At 41.1% G+C, this 17500-nt stretch overlaps 1 protein-coding gene across 9 annotated transcripts in view; it reads right to left on the bottom strand.

Moving 5' to 3' along the window:
* The window catches only part of LOC143033284 (uncharacterized), a 411149-nt gene that overhangs the window by 77767 nt on the left and 315882 nt on the right, over window positions 1–17500 (bottom strand). For 6 of the 9 annotated variants that reach the window (XM_076198545.1, XM_076198544.1, XM_076198540.1 and 3 more), the window contains 7 exons: window positions 15304–15539; window positions 13098–13224; window positions 10280–10384; window positions 8651–9773; window positions 7783–7942; window positions 4358–4537; window positions 3778–3964 (listed from right to left, as the gene is read on the bottom strand). In XM_076198545.1, coding sequence (XP_076054660.1) covers window positions 3778–3964; window positions 4358–4537; window positions 7783–7942; window positions 8651–9773; window positions 10280–10384; window positions 13098–13224; window positions 15304–15539 — 2118 coding nt within the window. Of the gene's footprint in view, window positions 1–3777; window positions 3965–4357; window positions 4538–7782; window positions 7943–8650; window positions 9774–10279; window positions 10385–13097; window positions 13225–15303; window positions 15540–16012; window positions 16102–17500 lie in introns of those variants that run through there. The other 3 variants (XM_076198542.1, XM_076198548.1, XM_076198547.1) reach the window with 2 other exon arrangements.

Here is a 17500-nt window from a genome sequence, read left to right as displayed (position 1 = left end):
GTGTGTGTGTGTGTGTGTGTGTGTGTGTGTGTCTGTGTGTGGGTGTGTGTGTGTTTGTACGGTCACAGCATTACCCATGGTCGGGCATATATGAGCTCTGAGCTCTCATCCGGGAGTGTAATAGCTGTTGATCACGAGCCCAACAAGTGATTCAAGACAGTGGTGAATCACACACACACAAGGAGGCATATTTGCCTCGATAACCACAGCGGATATATTGGTTTGGTTTTCGAATATAACGGTTTTAACCGTCAAACATGATATATCGGTTTTAACCGTATAACCCGTTATAACGGTTTTAACCGTAATAACTTTTTTTTTTATAATAACAGGTAGCTTTTAACTGCCCCTGTTATAACGTTTTTCAACATCTGAGGAGGCTGTAACGGTTGTAACGTTGTTATTGTTACGTTTTTCAACAGCTCAACAGGGTCTAGCGGTCTTAACCGCCCAATCGTCGGAACCTCTTCCCTCTCTCTCGTTATTATTATTTTTTTCAACAGCGTTTGTTCAATACAACTAACAAGAACTCCACTTTTTGTTTGAAATTCCGGCCATTTTTATAGTTTGCATATATATAGAAAGCCCACAAAAATTGAAAGACAATCTACTTCCATTGCAACCTAAAGGTTAGGGAATTTTATATTTCAAAATAATTCATTTCGATGTCGACTTTCTAAGCAATCTCCATTCTTGCCAATAAAAAATATAATAAAAACAAATAAATAAATAAGTAAATAAACGAATAACTCTTTAATATCAATCAAATAAATAAATAAATACATACAGGGGAAAGAAAAAGAAATAAGATAAAGATAAAAATTATCACGGCAACCCTGATTATGGTACTATGACAAACGAAACATTATGACAAGTGCAACGAAACTATAGGAAACTGAGAGCCGGCAATGGTGTCTCAAAGGGTGTCTGAACGAAAGAAAAAAGAAAAAAAGAAAAAAAAAAAAAAATCTCATCAAGAGCGTATTTACTGAGGCATGTATACAACGGGAAATATCTAATAACGAAAGCGCCCATTTAAACACAAACAATAAGAACAATAATTATTATAATAATAATAATAATTAAGTACATAATACGATATATAATCACAAATATAACAAATATAATTAATATGCCAATACTAAATTAAAAAAAAAGGAAATACAAAACAAGAAAACAAACTAAATTATCGATTTCCTTCTAATTCGAACAAAGCACGCTGTCTAGCGTATCAATATTACACTGAGAACTGCGTACGGGACACCCCCTTGACGCAGTTACGCTTGCTCAGGTCTTCCCCGAATGCGTAAACACGTTATGTGTGCGTTCGTGCGTGTGCGTATGTGTGTGCGTGCGTGTGTGTATGTGCGTGTGTGTGTGTGATTCAACATGGTCTTGGATCACGTGTTGGACTCGTGATCAACAGCTACTTCCCTCCCGGAAGAGACCTCAGAGCTCATGTACGGTATGACCGATCTATGGGTAATGTTGTGACTTTACACGCACACACACACACCCAATTCCCCGCCCACGAGTTGGAGTAACGACCAGCAGCGATACTGAAATCATTTCAGCCCTAGGCGGGATTCGAACCCGGACCGCCGTAGTAACAGCCGAGAACTCTACCATTCCGCGCGCGAGTATTTACCTAGTTGTATTATACGGGAAGGGGAGCTATGCTCGTGATGACCCGCCTTTTTATCTCGCAACATTTAGTTTGTACTTAAATTCATGCATGTGTGTGTGTGTGCGCGCGCGTGTGTGTGTATTCACCTTGGTCTTTGGATCACGTGTTGGACTCGTGTGTGTGTGTGTGTGTGTGTGTGTGTGTGTGTGTGTGTGTGTGTGTGTGTGTGTGTGCGTGTGTGCGCGCATGCGCACTCCTTATATCACCCACAGAACAAATTATATATTTATTCGTTTAAATATTAATCAGACAACACTGAACAACGCCAGGCGAACCTGTTGCCATGGTTACCGGCCATCACTCGCGAAGTTGCAGACGACGTCGTTTCCTTAATTACATGCGAAGGTGGCAACAGACTTCATCCGTGACGTCATGATATCACGTCGTACGTGCACGTGACTTATGACGTCACACCAGAGCCTATGACGTCACATCGCCAAAGCTTCTGACGTCACGCCAAATTCTTGCGTCACGTCACAAGATAACGTTGAAAGCCAAATGCACTCAATATGCAAATATGCAACACCACACCATGCTTTCACAATATTGGGTTAAAAATACCTTTGAAAAGGGATAAAAAGAGAGAGAAAGAGAGGGGGAGGGAGGGTGAGAGAGAGGGAGGGGGAAAGAGAGAGACAGAGAAGGAAGGAGAGAGAGGAATAGAGAGAGAGAGAGACAGAAAGGGGGGAGAAAGAGGGAGAGAAAGAGAAAGAGAGAGAGAAAGAGAGAGAGCAAGGTATTAGTAACGGACTAAACACCCAAATGTCATGGCCAAAAAACAACTCGTCACTTCAAACTGCCCAATCACTGACGTGCCTCACGCAAACTAGCACTAATTCAACGCCATGCTAACTAGTACCACACCAAACTAACTCACCGCTTAGTTGGCGGTCTTCCTTCTCCTCCTCTCCCTCCTCCCTCTCCCTCTCCTCCTCCTCCTCCCTGTTCAGTTCCTATGCCACCTCCTTCCCATTCTCTCCCAATGTCACCATCTTCGCCTTCCTCTTCCTCCTCCTCCTCCTCCTCCTCTTCTTCCTCCTCCTCTTCATCTTCGGTCTCTCTTGTATGTGAAGAGAGCGAGGAAAGGGCGAGGGAACCACCCATTGTCTCGTTTTCTGTGCTATTATTCCTGGTTGGTTTAAAAAATGGGAAGAGGGCGTCAACACAAGGGGGGAAAGAACAAGAACAGTTTATGTTCCCAACCAGGAAGTAGAGAACAAATTCTGTTATTCCCAAGAACATTTGTTGAAAATGTGTTCAAAATGCAAATATTTTCTTTAAGAAAATTCATCGAGTTTTTAAAATTGTTAAAAAAAATCATGCTAAAATTATGGTTATATATTTCATCCCGAGTTTATATATATATAAATATACAGATATATATATATATATATATATATAAATATATTTATATATATATATATGTATATATGTATGTATGTATTAGTTTTTGTTTAATCGAATTAACCAAGTTATAGACGTCACGGGTCTAATCGAGTTTAGTTCGTTCTAACTACCATGCAGTTAACTAAACCACTATTGATCAACGGAAAGCGATGATTAGGTCTTCCAATCAATTGGTAATGGTAAGGTTCTATGTGGGAGACTTAATCACTGACCGCCACATCAAGACCAACGCCCAAATCAATAGATATTCTCATTTTCTATGAAACGTTACTCTACCTGAGAGAACGTTAAGGTTAAAGGGGTGACTACACTCTTACGCTAGGGGCCTCCTCCAATCATTTTAAATTGTACCTTTTTCTCATTTTCTTTTTGTATTTTCTTTTTAATAACTTATAAGGAAGAAAGATACATACGGCACTCAATATATAAAGAAATTTAGAAAATAGGTACACGCGAAACTAGAAAAATAAAAAACTAATCTATGGACTACAGCACCCTAGAAATATGTATACAAAAAATAAAAAAAAAATAAAAATCTACAAGATCTACAGATTTCATGCAGAATAACCTACAAGATTAAGCAAACGACTACAAGAAACAAGCTGAACATATCAAATAAAATACTCACGACTACAAAAAATAATAAAAAATTAATAAGATCAATTAATAAGTTTACTACTCACCTATCGTCGTTGAAGTGCTGCACCTTGTTCATACTCTCGTGGACTTGCCTCATTCCCTCTTTCAACCTCTGGTTGATCCTGTGAGCGTACAAGGAGGCACCCCCCTCGCTCAGGTACCCGTCCAGATCACTACTCGTACCCGATTTGTATCCGACGGACCGTAGCACATCACCATCGGACATGTATCCTGATAGACGAAACAAGAATGTGTCAGTAATCTGAGGTTGACAAATAAAACATATTTTACTATTTTTTTAAGCAGGTGTCTGCCCAAATCGTGGTCGTAGTAATGATAAATATATATTTGAAGTAAAATGTAATTCGCTGTTTATATAAAATCAATAATTGGGAACTTGGTTTATCAAATGTATACATCCTTCCTCGCCACACACACACACACACACACACACACACACACACACACACACACACACGACACCACGAGCATAGCTCCCCTTCCTGTACGATACAACTAGGTAAACACACACACTCACACACACACACACACACACACACACACACACACTCACACACACACACACACGACATGTATACACAATCTCGTAAGTACTCTACCCACCATTCGTCAGGTCGACGCTCTCCAGGTCACTGTAGTCGGTGTCGGAGATGAACTGATTGTGGGAGCTCGGCTGAGGTCGGGAGGACGACACCTTCGTCGGGTGAAGTCCCACTTTCATTCCCTTCTGAGGTACGGTGTTGGCGTTGTCTTGCAGGGCTGTCGGAGGAGGACCGGGACGGACTGCTTGTTAGTGTGGGGTCCCGTGGTTAGTGAACATACAGTGCATGGGTGAGTAATTTAGTGACGAGTAAAGGAAGGTGGTGACGACAATGGAAGATGGCGTGGGTGAGGATTTAGTGGGAGACAGGAGAATACATACATATATATATATATATATATATATATATATATATATATATATAATATATATATATATATATATATATATATATATATATATATATATATATATATATATATACGTGATGGGAGCCCAGAGACAATCAAGGGCCATGGACGAGCGCCAAAAAAGGGCAATACCACGATAAGGAAAGTGAGGGGAAATAAGAGTTAATCAGGAACAGACAGAAGACGGTAATGAGGGGAAAAGATTAAGGGGAGAGACAATTAACGACCCCCCATTGTGGGAGTGGGGGAGGGCAAGGTCGCCCCATGTGTTGGAGGGTGAAAGACCAGGGTGACAGGGAAAGGTGAGAAGTTTACGTAGGAAGACATGTGGGTGACAAGAGGATGGTAATTTACACACGAACATTGAAGGGAAAGGAAGAAGAACGAAATTAGAAACATAACTTTCCTTTTCAGGTTCGGAAAATATATATATTAAAATCCCTTCCCCTTGAAGAAGCTCGAAAAAAAAAAAAAAAAAAAAAAATACTCGACTCCTTCTTTAGAGACTATATTCAAGAAATGTAAGAAGTATACAAACTCAATACACATTCACACCCTCTCTCATACTCTCAGGTTTCAACTTTTATATATTTATTTTTCTCAACGTTCATACACTCCAGTTCTAACGTCAGAATGACCCGCCATGTGTTATGAGTGTATATTGTCACTCTATTTCACCTATCAATGGGATTTTTGACAGTCGCACTCCTGTACTGGTCACCACAGGTTCCGGTGATTATATTTCAGCCGGACTATAGAGCCTGCTGGCGTGTTTCTCTCAACTGTTGGCTGTGCTGACGTTCTTTAGAAATTTAGATATTTTGTGCTTACTTTTGCTAGTTTTAAGTACGGTGTGGATTCTGTGAGGCTTGTATTTGAAAACCTCTAAGTCATTTATTTTAGTTTAAGGTCAACGCGCTTTGTTGCACTGACCAGAATTAAAAGGATTTTTGTTCAGTCCCTCCGGCAATCCGTGTAATACTGTTAGTTCACGATCTCTTATTTTTTCTATCTGATTGTAATTGACGTGTTAGGTTAAGATGTGAGACCCATAAGTTATGTAATGGTCTCTGAATATATCTAAGATTATTAAGTGAGGTTTATGTATGCCTGATTCTTAACTAGAGCCATTAAGGTGCCAGTCCCATGCCATGGCGGTTTTTGGGAAACCTCGTGCTCTGCGTATTATGTAAAGGCAGGTCAGAGACCATTCGGTGCTGTCGCTTACCTAAGTTAAGGTAAAATTTTCCCAGTGCTTAAGTGTTATCCGTGTCGCCTTTCGTAATTTGTTGTTTGCGTGGTGACCCGACTTTTTATCTTAAACCTGTTGTATTTTTATTTCTTATTTTTTGGGGGCTTTAACATTAAGCACGTCGATTCATTTTTAACCGCTTTACAATATACACGTATTGTGCATATCGATGTTAACATTAATATAAATAACCATAAACTTGAATAAATCGAATTATATTATTCTCTTATCTTCTCTCAACCGATCCTGGAATATTGAGTATTACAATTGCAAACTTTCATAATTAATTATGGAGAGACCATGACAATACACACTGTACATATACAATAACACACACACACACACGCATACTCGAACACCCTCCCCCTTACACACACACAAGAGAAGGCAGGGTCTATAACCTGTCCATAGTTAAGTGTTGGAAGGAGGAAAATATAGGTAAATAAATAAATAAATAAATAAATAAATGAAATACGAGATGGATGTTGGACAGTTTCAAGGGTATGTGATGTCTCCCCGGATGTTCAACATTAGTGTGAATAATGTTGTGGAAATATTTATTATAAAAATAGAGATAAAATGGGATTAGTGTGTGTTTGGATAAAGTCAACTCAGGTAGTTAACCCTTTTTGAATGATGTAGGTCACGTGGAAGACAACGAAAAAAAAAGTCAAATTATTACAAAGGTTGATAACAATACTGTCATTAACATCCAGGTTCAGACACTCTACAGTAACTTTGTTACGATACGACCTAGTTCACCCAATGACTCAGGTGCCACCATACAATTTTATTCAAATGAGGGGGGAGGGGCTGTTCTAATGTTTGCACCAAAACGTTTTCCCACCTAACGTTTGAACCAAAAAATGTTTCCACCTCATATGGGGTATCCAATACTTTGACCACTTGCAGGATGGGGGGGGGGTTCCTAACGTTTGCATCAAAACGTTTTTCCACCTAACGTTTAAAAAAAAATCCACCTAATGTAGGGTATCCCATACTACCTCTTACAGGATGGGCTATCCTAACGTTTGCATCAAACCGTTTTTCCACCTAGCGTTTGAACCAAAAAAAATTTCCACCTTATATAGGGTATCCAACGCTTTGACCTCTTGCAGGAGGTGAGGGGGGGTAGAGTTGGAGAGCCTCCGTAGTGAAGCGACTAAAAGCTAATAGGTCAGCTGATCCAGAGAGTGTTAACTGGATTAAGTTAATTAGGTTGGGGGAAGAGAAAGCCTCCGATAATCACATTAAAACCCAATATGGCGGACGAGGTCATGTTGTACAGGAAGCAAGTTAAACACACGTGCATACACCACGGGCAAAAGTCACACAAGGTCAATATGATTTTTTTTTCTCGAGTGCGCGATATATTTTCCCTTGTAGTATTTAATTTAAAGTTATTTTCTTGAACAGAAAAAAAAAATTAAATTGTCAAAGAATTTTAATTTTGTGTCATGAGAAACTCTGAGTGGGTCAAATATTTTGCTCGTGACTGTATATATATGAAGACATTAATCCTATTTATAATAACATCACTTCATATCTTTATCACCAGTTCTGTCATTCCTCTTTCTTCATTTTAAATATATAAACGCTGTATACATACACTCTGCATTTGGCTACCCCCCTTATAAGGTGGAACAGTCTTCTTTTACCATATGCACGTACATATACTTTGTATGATACATAATATAAATAAGGGAGAGTTGAACAAGTGCTACAGTAGCGTGTCTGAACTTTGGTCCCCTTCACTCCTACTCCCCTTGGATGGGGCGTGGGAGTTTGTGGGGGGCGTGGGGAGTTCGTGGGCGCGTGTGCTTACCCAGCCTGGAGACATGAAGCGAGGGCGGGACGGTGCGGTGGGCGTGAAGGCCGAGACCCCTCATGTAGCCGTACTGCGACGCCCGAACCAGCGGCTGCATCGGCTTGATGTTGAGGATGACGTCATCGCCCTCCTCACTCTCTAGCTTGTCTTCGCTCTGCTGCAGGAGGGAGGAAGAGAGGGAGGTGAGTACATCTTCGTCAGGAAGGTCCTGTCGGGTCATTGAGTCTCTGTGTATGTGGGCGTTTGTGTTTACCCTTTTTTCACCCCTGATTACAATACACAGGATGAGAGGTTTGTGTGTGTGTGTGTGTGTGTGTGTGTGTGTGTGTGTGTGTGTGTGTGTGTGTGTGTGTGTGTGTGTGTGTGTGTGTGTGTGTGTGTGTGTGTGTGTGTGTTTATTTACCTAGTTGTATCTTACGGGAGGGGAGCTACGCTCGTGGTGTCCCGTCTCTGTATCTTGTCATATCTAATTTGTTCTTAAATTCTTGTATTGTTTTTGCACACACTATTGTTTTGTCTAGTGTGTGTGTGTGTGTGTGTGTGTGTGTGTGTGTGTGTGTGTGTGTGTGTGTGTGTGTGTGTGTGTGTGTGTGTGTGTGTGTGTGTGTGTGTGTGTGTGTGTGTGTGTGTGTGTGTGTGTGTGTGTGTGTGTGTGTGTGTGTGTGTGTGTGTGTGCCTACTTCACCTACTTTATATTCTGAGAATAAACACCTTGTGAGATCGAAACCTTTATTAGTACTACGTTAAAGGTTTCGATCTCACAAGGTGTTTATTCTCAGTCTTGTCGGCTTTTGCCATTGTGATTTACTTTATATTCTACATGTGGATACAATTCTACAACTTTACAGGGATTCTCTCGCCTTACCTTTCTGACATGTCCCTTGATGTCCACAGAGCTGCTGTCATCTGAGCTCTCAGGTTTGTAGATGACGGAGCTGTTGCCGGAGCTGTTGGAGTTGCTGTGGCCGCTGTTGCTGTGGGAAGACTCGCTGATGTTGGACCCGGACTCGCTTGGAGTCACGAACTCCTTCTCCTTGTTGTTGGGCATCGGGCTGACCATCGCTACGCTGATGTTACTCGACGAGTCCTCCCGTCGACCCAACTGCTTCTGGCGGGGTAACGACCCTTTCGGGTCCTTCGCCTCCGGGGTCCCCACCTGCGCCTGAGGGGTCTCCCCCGGGTGCGCGTCCCCTGGGAGTTTGGTGCCCTTCGAGGTCTGGGTAGAGGAGCTCTGTTTGACCATCTTCTGGTACTCCTTCGGGGTCGCGTGTGGGGAGTTGAGGTTCTGCGAGGAGGCGGGGACGATCCCTGTGGGACTCCCTTTCTCGGGTTGCGGGGTCTTTGTGGTCCCCTTGACGTGGGCCGTGGGCTTAGGGATCCCCGTCCCGTGGGGCCCGGTGGGCAGGGGGCTGCCCGGAGTGCCCGCAGCCGCCGTAATGGGGCTGGAGGCTGGAAGATGGGGCTGCGGGTGGTTCGGCTCCGACATACTGGAAGGCGTGGAAGAGGAACTGGGCGGAACGGTTCTGTTGCCCTGAGGAAGATTTGCAGTGTGGGTCTCCTTGGGAGGATGGTTCGCTGTGGTTCCCCCCTTCACGGGAGACTCCTGCGCGTTCGGGACGCCCCCAATGGACCGCATGGGGGCCTCCGGGCGGGGCACGAGCGAGGATATCTTTGAAGTTTTGATGGGGTTGTCCGGTTCGATGGCTGGGGCATACTGGCGCGACTTGCTCACCGAGTCCAGATCGAGACTCAACTTGTCGCTCTTGGAAGCCTTGTTGTTGCTGTTGTTATTGTTATTACCTCCGCCCCCTCCCCCGGCGTCTCGGTGCCTGTCCCGGCTCTCGCCCCGCTCCCCACGGGGCTCCTTGGCATCCCCCCGGTGGCTCTTGTGGCCGCTCCTCGGGGAACTCCTCGCTTCCTTCTCCTCCTTCTCCTTCCGGCTCGACTTCGGGGAGTCCTTCCCTTCTTTGTTCTTGGAGAACTTCGACCTGGAACGAAAACGAAAGGTTATTCCTCGCTGGATCTCCACAGCATGACACAAAAATAAATAAATAAATAATTAAACAAATAAATAAGTTAATAAGAGTCCCCAATACACCCGAGTGCCCTGTAGACGAAGGGTACGCCCTTACCCCCGCCACACGATTTGAGTCAAAAGCAGTGCAGCGAGGCATAGTTCCTTTTATGCTGGTCTACCTCGATTGACGACCTTTGAATCGTTCCTATGCTCCCTTGAGCAACACAGGCTTTAGTTTATATATGGAAGTGAGGTAGCAAATGAAACGTTAAGGGCTTCAGTGGACTGAAATGTATGTGTGTGTGTGTGTGTGTGTGTGTGTGTGTGTGTGTGTGTGTGCGTGTGTGTGTATGTGTGTGTGTGTGTGTGTATGTGTGTGTGTGTGTGTGTGTGTGTGTGTGTATGTGAGTGTATGTACCTAAAACCCACATAGTTCTACAGCTCACCGCGTTGGAAACACTGATTTCGTAGACCTACCTGAAGCCTTTGAGACCCTGCTGCTGCTGCGACGAGCCCTTGGAGGCGGGGGGCTGGTGTCCTGCTGGGGTACTATGGCCGTCCTCGCCACCTGCTACAGGAAGACTGTGGAGGAGAACATGTGGTTAGAAGAGGAACTCTAGTGTGTGTCCTTATCCCCCCTTTCGTTGTGGTGTGTACTATTACTGACACACAAACCTGATACACAATATTTCGGAGTTATGCTAACATGTATTGTGATGAATACTTGAGATATTTACATGTATATTATATTTATGTATTTATTCAATTTGTAAACAAAAGCTTGTTCTAAATGCATCTTGGGTCAGTTATCAATGTTCGTTAAAACCAGAAGACTTCATTCAGCTGATAGTGTCCTTCCAACAGCTGAACAAAACAGTCGACCCCTCCTCCCAGGTGGAACAAACACACTTACCAGAGCTTCTATCCTTCGTGGAAGATGGAACAAACATGTGCATAAAAAAGCTGACCATAGTATTCGTTACGATCGTTAATTGAGTGGGTGGGGGGTGGGAGGTGGGGTTAAAGAATTTGAGCACTAAAGGTTAACCAAATAGCCATGACATCATTAGATGCATAGGTGGAGGGAGGGGGAGGGGAGGGGAAGGGGGAGAGAGATCGAGAGAGATGGAGGAGGTCGGGGAGGGGAGGAGGAGGGAGATAGAGGGAGGAGGAGGACGGGAAGGGTAGGAGGAGGGAGAGCGAGAAGGAAATAGAGAATGAGAGAGGATGGGAGAGAGAGAGAGAGAGAGAGAGAGAGAGAGAGAGAGAGAGAGAGAGAGAGAGAGAGAGAGAGAGAGAGAGAGAAAGAGAGGGGGGGTCGAAAGGAGAGGGAGATAGAGATTGAGAGAGGAGGACGGTGAAGGAACGAGGATGGTAAGGGAGAAGGAACTAGAGATTGAGAGAGGAGGAGGTGGAGGGGGAGAGAGGGAGAGGGGAGGAGTTGGGTGAGAGAGGAGAAAGAGGAGGGGAAGGAAGACGAGAGAATGGAGAAATGAAATTGATTAAATCTAGTTAACATGAAAAACATATATGAAAGATTCTCTTATACGTATTGTAGCTTTCAATCCCCCTTCACTGAACATTGCAATGAACACAGACTAAAAAATAGAAGTAATTAATGAATAACATAAATAATAATTGAATAATTAATAAATAAATAAAATAAACAAATAAATGAATAAAAAATCGGGGCACCATCAGCTGATTTAATCCCATTTTTAATCACGAACAACTAAATGAATTAACCTTTGTCTTCCGACATCTATTTTTTCTTATAAAAAAAATTATAACAAATGCGGACAAATAAGCTGCCGCCAGGTGATTTTATTCAATGTCTGAACTTGATGTAACGACTGTTCAAGGCCGCTGTGAAGCAACACACGCGATCATCTTGGTAACAAAGGACATGTGGCAACGCCGCACGTCGCGCGGAGACGTGGCAGGGTTGCAAACGTATTAAAAAAACGGCAACAGCTGTTTGTAATCGTAACCATTTCATCTCTCTGTGGGACGACAAGTGAGGCACGCGAATGTTGTGTCCCACACTGTCTTGTGCTTAAGGAGTTCTTGAGCAAATGCTCTCTCTCGCTCTCTCTATTAACTTGATGGAATTTTGTTTTCTGGTTCTTCAAATATCACAAGAACAAGAGTAGTAATGATAGTGATTTAATAATAATGATATTGATAATGATGATAATAATAATAATAATAATAATAATAATAATAACTATTAACAGTTATAATAAAAACTATCAGCTGTAATAAGTTGTTATAATAATAACAATAATAATAATAATAATAATAATAATAATAATAATGATAATAACAATATTAATAATAAAAAATATTAATAGTTATAATAAAAACAATAAGTTATAATAATAATGACAATAATGATAATTATATAATAATAATAAAAATAATGATGACAATAATAATTATAATAATGATATTGATAATAATGGTAATAATAATGATGATAATGATAATATTGATGATAATATATACGTATACCAAAGGCTTTTCCCCCTTACAAAAAACAAAGGCATAAATCCACTTCCACCCATTCCATCCCCACATACTCCACTCCCATACACCACCCCTCCCTCCCTCACTCCCTTCCTCTTTTCTTGGCTCCTCCTGGATGACAGGTCATCCCTGCATCTCGCCCGTTGCCCTGGGTCAGAAGCAATGCAGCAAGACACAGCACATCCACACCAATAATGATGATAATAATGAATGATAATGATGATGATGATAATAATGATGATAATGATAATGATGATAATAGTGATAACAATAATAATGGTGATAATGATAACAATAACCGTAATAATAATAACTATAATCATAGAAATATATCAATCATTATAATACTACTAATAATAATTATATAAATAATAATCATATTAACAATAATAATAATAATAATAATAATAATAATAATAATAATAATAATAATAATAATAATAATAATAATAATAATAATAATAAAAACAATAATAGAGGGTGGAGGAAGAGAAAGGTGAAGATGGAAGGAGTGATGAAGGCGATGTGTTGGAGGAGGAGGAGGTGGAGGAAGATGAAGATGGAAGAGGGAAAGATGAGGACGATGTGTAGGAGGAGGAGGAAGAGGTGAGGAAGAGAAAGATGAAGATGGAAGAAGGAAAGATGAGGACGATGTGTAGGAGGAGGAAGAGAGAGACCGAAAAAGGAAGGACAAGGATATGGGGGACGGGGCTGAAGATGTACAAAGGAGGTGTCGGCAGGTGACTTAAATCACGTGATGACTTACTTCTGGTGTGGCGGGAGCGGAGGCGGTTTGGCGTCTGAGCACAGCGATGCTGAGGAGTCTGAGCGCTCAGATCGAGCGCTGCTGAAGCCGCTGCTGCTGCTCGTCCTTTTGCTGACTCCACTGCTGCCTGTTGTCAGCAGAGCGTGGGATTCGGGGGAGAAAATAGGGAGAGTTAGTAATGATGTTTTACCAGTAGTGTTACCTTGACCATCATCACTCTTGTTTTTTTAATGGATATCAATATTACACACACACACATGATATATATACACACATACATAATACATATATACACGTAAAATGCACACACTCATTATATTATATATATACATAAAATACACACACACATATACATATATATATATATATATAATGTGTGTGTGTGTGTGTGTGTGTGTGTGTGTGTGTGTGTGCGTGCGTGTGTATAAATATAGGTAGACACGTACAAACAGGCAGACACACTGTACAAACATGAGGCAAGCACAGTGACGCACTTGCAGAGAAGCACACATACACACGCTCTCGCGCGCACGCATATTCAGCATCCTTTGAAAAAGGATAAAGACAGAAGAACACATTTTCTTTTTCTCTCGAAGACTGACATCACCGTCCAAATGAAATGAAGGATGAAAAATTTTCAACAACACTAGAATTTCGAAAGACCGTCCACGTCACCGTCTCTGAGGACTTGATGTCAAAAGACGGTGACAGGAAACAGACGCCAGGAAACAGACGCATTGATAAGAAATACGGTCACACACATGGTTACACACTCACACACACACACGACTCAATGGCACAGTGGTTAAGAGTTCCCGACCGCCACTATGGCGGTCCGGGTTCGAATCCCGCCCAGGGGTGAAATAATTTCAGTATTGCTGAGCTGCGAGTCGTTATTCCAACTCTCGTGGGCGGGGAGGTTGGGTGTGTGTGTGCGTGTAAGGTCACAGCATTAACCATAGATCGGTCATATATGAGCTCTGAGCTCTCTTCAGGGAGGGAAATAGCTGTCGATCACAAGTCCCACACGTGATCCAAGACCATGGTGAATCACACACACACGAATTTAAGAGCAATTTAGACGCTGCGAGATACATAAACGGGATACCACGAGCGTAGCTCCCTTTCCCATAAGATACAACTAGGTAAATACACACACACACACACACACACAAACAAGCTCGTTCACACGACTTTATATCTAAAAGCAATTAGAGTAAAAAATCCAATTATAGTGTCTTGTTGTACCTCGTGCGCTCATCCACAACGTCTTACGAAAGGTAAACAAAAAGAAGAAGAGCCTTTCTGGTCCATAAAGATGACGGACTCAAACCAAATGACACTAAATGAGTAAATGTATATATGTATGTATGCATAGATGGTTGTATGTATGTATAGATGGTTGTATGCATGTATATATAGATGGTTGTGATTGTATGCACGTATACAGGGCTGAGGTTGTATGTATATATGTGTATATATATATATATATATATATATATATATATATATATATATATATATATATATATATATATATATATATATATATAATAACACAGGAACCCACAGTCGGAGAAAGAATAAACTTCGAATAAAGAATAATCCTATATTTCGGCTATCAACTGTAGCCCTCTTCAGGAAAGTACATAAGATAGAGAACAGAGGGGACTTATAAACTACAGTAAGAAGAGATGTGGACAGTTGACCTCACTCAGGCGCGGGGCAAACTAGGGTGGCGGAGGAGGGAGGGGGTGAGGAGAGGGGAGGATGTAACATCCGCACCAGCTTATTTACTGCTGCGCGTGAGATTATGTCAGGTGTCCACTGCCCTTTAGAAATATTAATATTAGGGCATTCCTCAATTAATGCTGATTCGACTACAGAAGGCTGTGGTTGTATGTATGTATGTATGTATGTACGTATGTATGTATGAATGATTATAAGGGGAGTGGTCTAAGCGAAGCAATCCTCGACTCCTCGCATGCCAGAACCAAACAAAAACAAAAATAAATAACAATGTATACATGTATCTATGTATGTATGCATGCATTTATACAGGAATATATGGGCGATTGTAAAGACTCGACTTCTTGCAGTCCAGAATAAATAAATATATATATATATATATATATATATATATATATGTATGTATGTATCTATGTATGCTTGCATGTATGTATGGAAGGACAATACAACTACTTACTCGTCTTGTTCCTGCCGTCTTTATCCTTGTGGTTGAACAACTTGAACTTGTCCAGCATGGAGTCCTTGTGCTGCTTGCCCTGCGAAGCGCTGTGGTGGTACGGTGACGAGAGATGCGGCGGGGGCGCCCCACCGGCGCTGTGCTGGGCGGCGGGGACCGGCGGGGGCGCTGTCGTCGGGGGCGGGTGCCCACTCCCACGGATCGCCGACCGGGCTAAATTGGACCCACCACTCAATCTGTTTGGGACCAAAGGAACGTTAATGAGTACAAAAATTATCTAATTAATTAAATAAATAGATAAAATAATAATAAAAATCAAAATTAAAATATAATAAATAAAATATTAATAAAATAACAATAAAAATAAAATAAATAATAAATAAATAAATGAATTAGCAAATTCAGGAATGATGAAAAATAACATATACATACATACAAAAATATACAAATTGGTTAAACATTATATACATAATTGAATTAAGAATAGATATAAACAAGCTACATTTAAACTAACTTCAAAGAAAAACGTGAACAAAAATTAATAGAATAAATGAATTAATAAATGGATAAAATCCCTAATCAATCAGCCTGAGAATATATATTGTATTCACACAAAAAAAAATTAATACATCCACAAATAACTAATAAATATATAATTAGAATAAAATATAAATCCCCCTTATTAAATTTTTAAGAAAATATATATTACCTGGTAGGCTTTGTCTTCCATCTTTCTACTCCCATATTACACTAAATCTTTTTCGTTACAAATATCTATATTTTCTGTTATAAAAATGCCTGAAAATCACAAATGAGTAAATGATTAACACAAAATGGAGAAATATTGGGTTGCGTCATTTTGTTGTTGTTTTCACACGCCATCTTGTCGCCTAAACTTTGGTTAGCCAATTTCCTCTTTTCTTTTCTATTTTCATCTAATTTCTCATTTCCCTTTCTTTAGTCATAGTTACAAGATTTTTCTTTAATTTCAAACTGTTGACGTCAGCGTACGTTTCTGCATGTATCTGTGTGTATTGTTCGTTTTTTTTTTTTTTAAATGCGACCAAAATGTTTTGCAAAATGTCTTACAAAATATACGTGCTTTCGCCATCGCTATTTATTCAGAGTTTTAATTTCACCCACGATGAAAAATAATTCTATATTATCATGTGTTGACAAAAATAATCATATAATTTCCATTTCATAAAAAAAACTAAGATAACGACTACAGATTTCAGCGGGAAATTCGTAAACAGGATGATGACGTCATGTCGTTTCCAATGAGATGCGCAAATAGACAACTGCTTTCCGGTTGGATTTATTTCACAACTATTTACATATTTTGCTCATGGAATAAAAACATGTAATCACGCAGACATACACGGGCAAACAAGTACGCACGCAAGCACACACACACACACACACACAAACACACACACACACACACACACACACACACACACACACACACACACACACACACACACACACACACCTTGTCCAAATCTGTGCACACTCTTTTACATAAAAAACAAATAAAAGAAAAAAGAAAAAAGTAAAAACAAGCAAGTAAAAAATTAATAAGTGATTAAATAAATAAATAAATTAGCGAATATAGAATAAAAAAAAATATCCGCATTATATTCAAAAAATAAAAAGGCTCCGCGGACAAAGGTGGGGGTCGCCCACTATACAAAGGACATCCGCTCCTATTGCAAACCTCTCTTGCTCCTCCCACTCTTCACCCTCTTCCTCTTCCTCTACTCTTCCTCCTCCTCATTTCCTTCTTCTCCTTCATCTCCTTCCTATTACTTCTTTTCTTCCTCCTCCTCCTGTTCCCCCATCCTCTCCTCTTTCTCCTTCATTCTTACTCTATCTCCCTTCCCCCACCCTAAACCCCTCCTCCTCCTCCTCCTCTCCTTTCCTCTACATCTTCTCTCTTTCCTCTTCCTTTTCCCACTCCTACTCCTCCTCCTCCTCCTCTACTTTCCTCTAAATCTTCCCCTCCCTTTTCACATTCCTCATCTTCCTTCTCCTCCTCCTCCTCCTCTACATCTTCTCCCCTTCCTCTTCCTTTTCCCAATCCTCTTTCTCCTTACCCTCCTCCTCCTCCTCTCCTTTCCTCTACATCTTCCCCTCCCCTTCCTCTTGCTTCCCCCACTCCTCCTCCTCCCCCTCCTCCTCTCCTTTCCTCTAC

The sequence above is a fragment of the Oratosquilla oratoria genome, chromosome 15, assembly GCF_046742065.1.
Source record: "Oratosquilla oratoria isolate Oo_2021 chromosome 15, ASM4674206v1, whole genome shotgun sequence".
Taxonomy (NCBI): domain Eukaryota; kingdom Metazoa; phylum Arthropoda; class Malacostraca; order Stomatopoda; family Squillidae; genus Oratosquilla; species Oratosquilla oratoria.
This window is presented reverse-complemented; position numbering and strand designations above follow the sequence as displayed.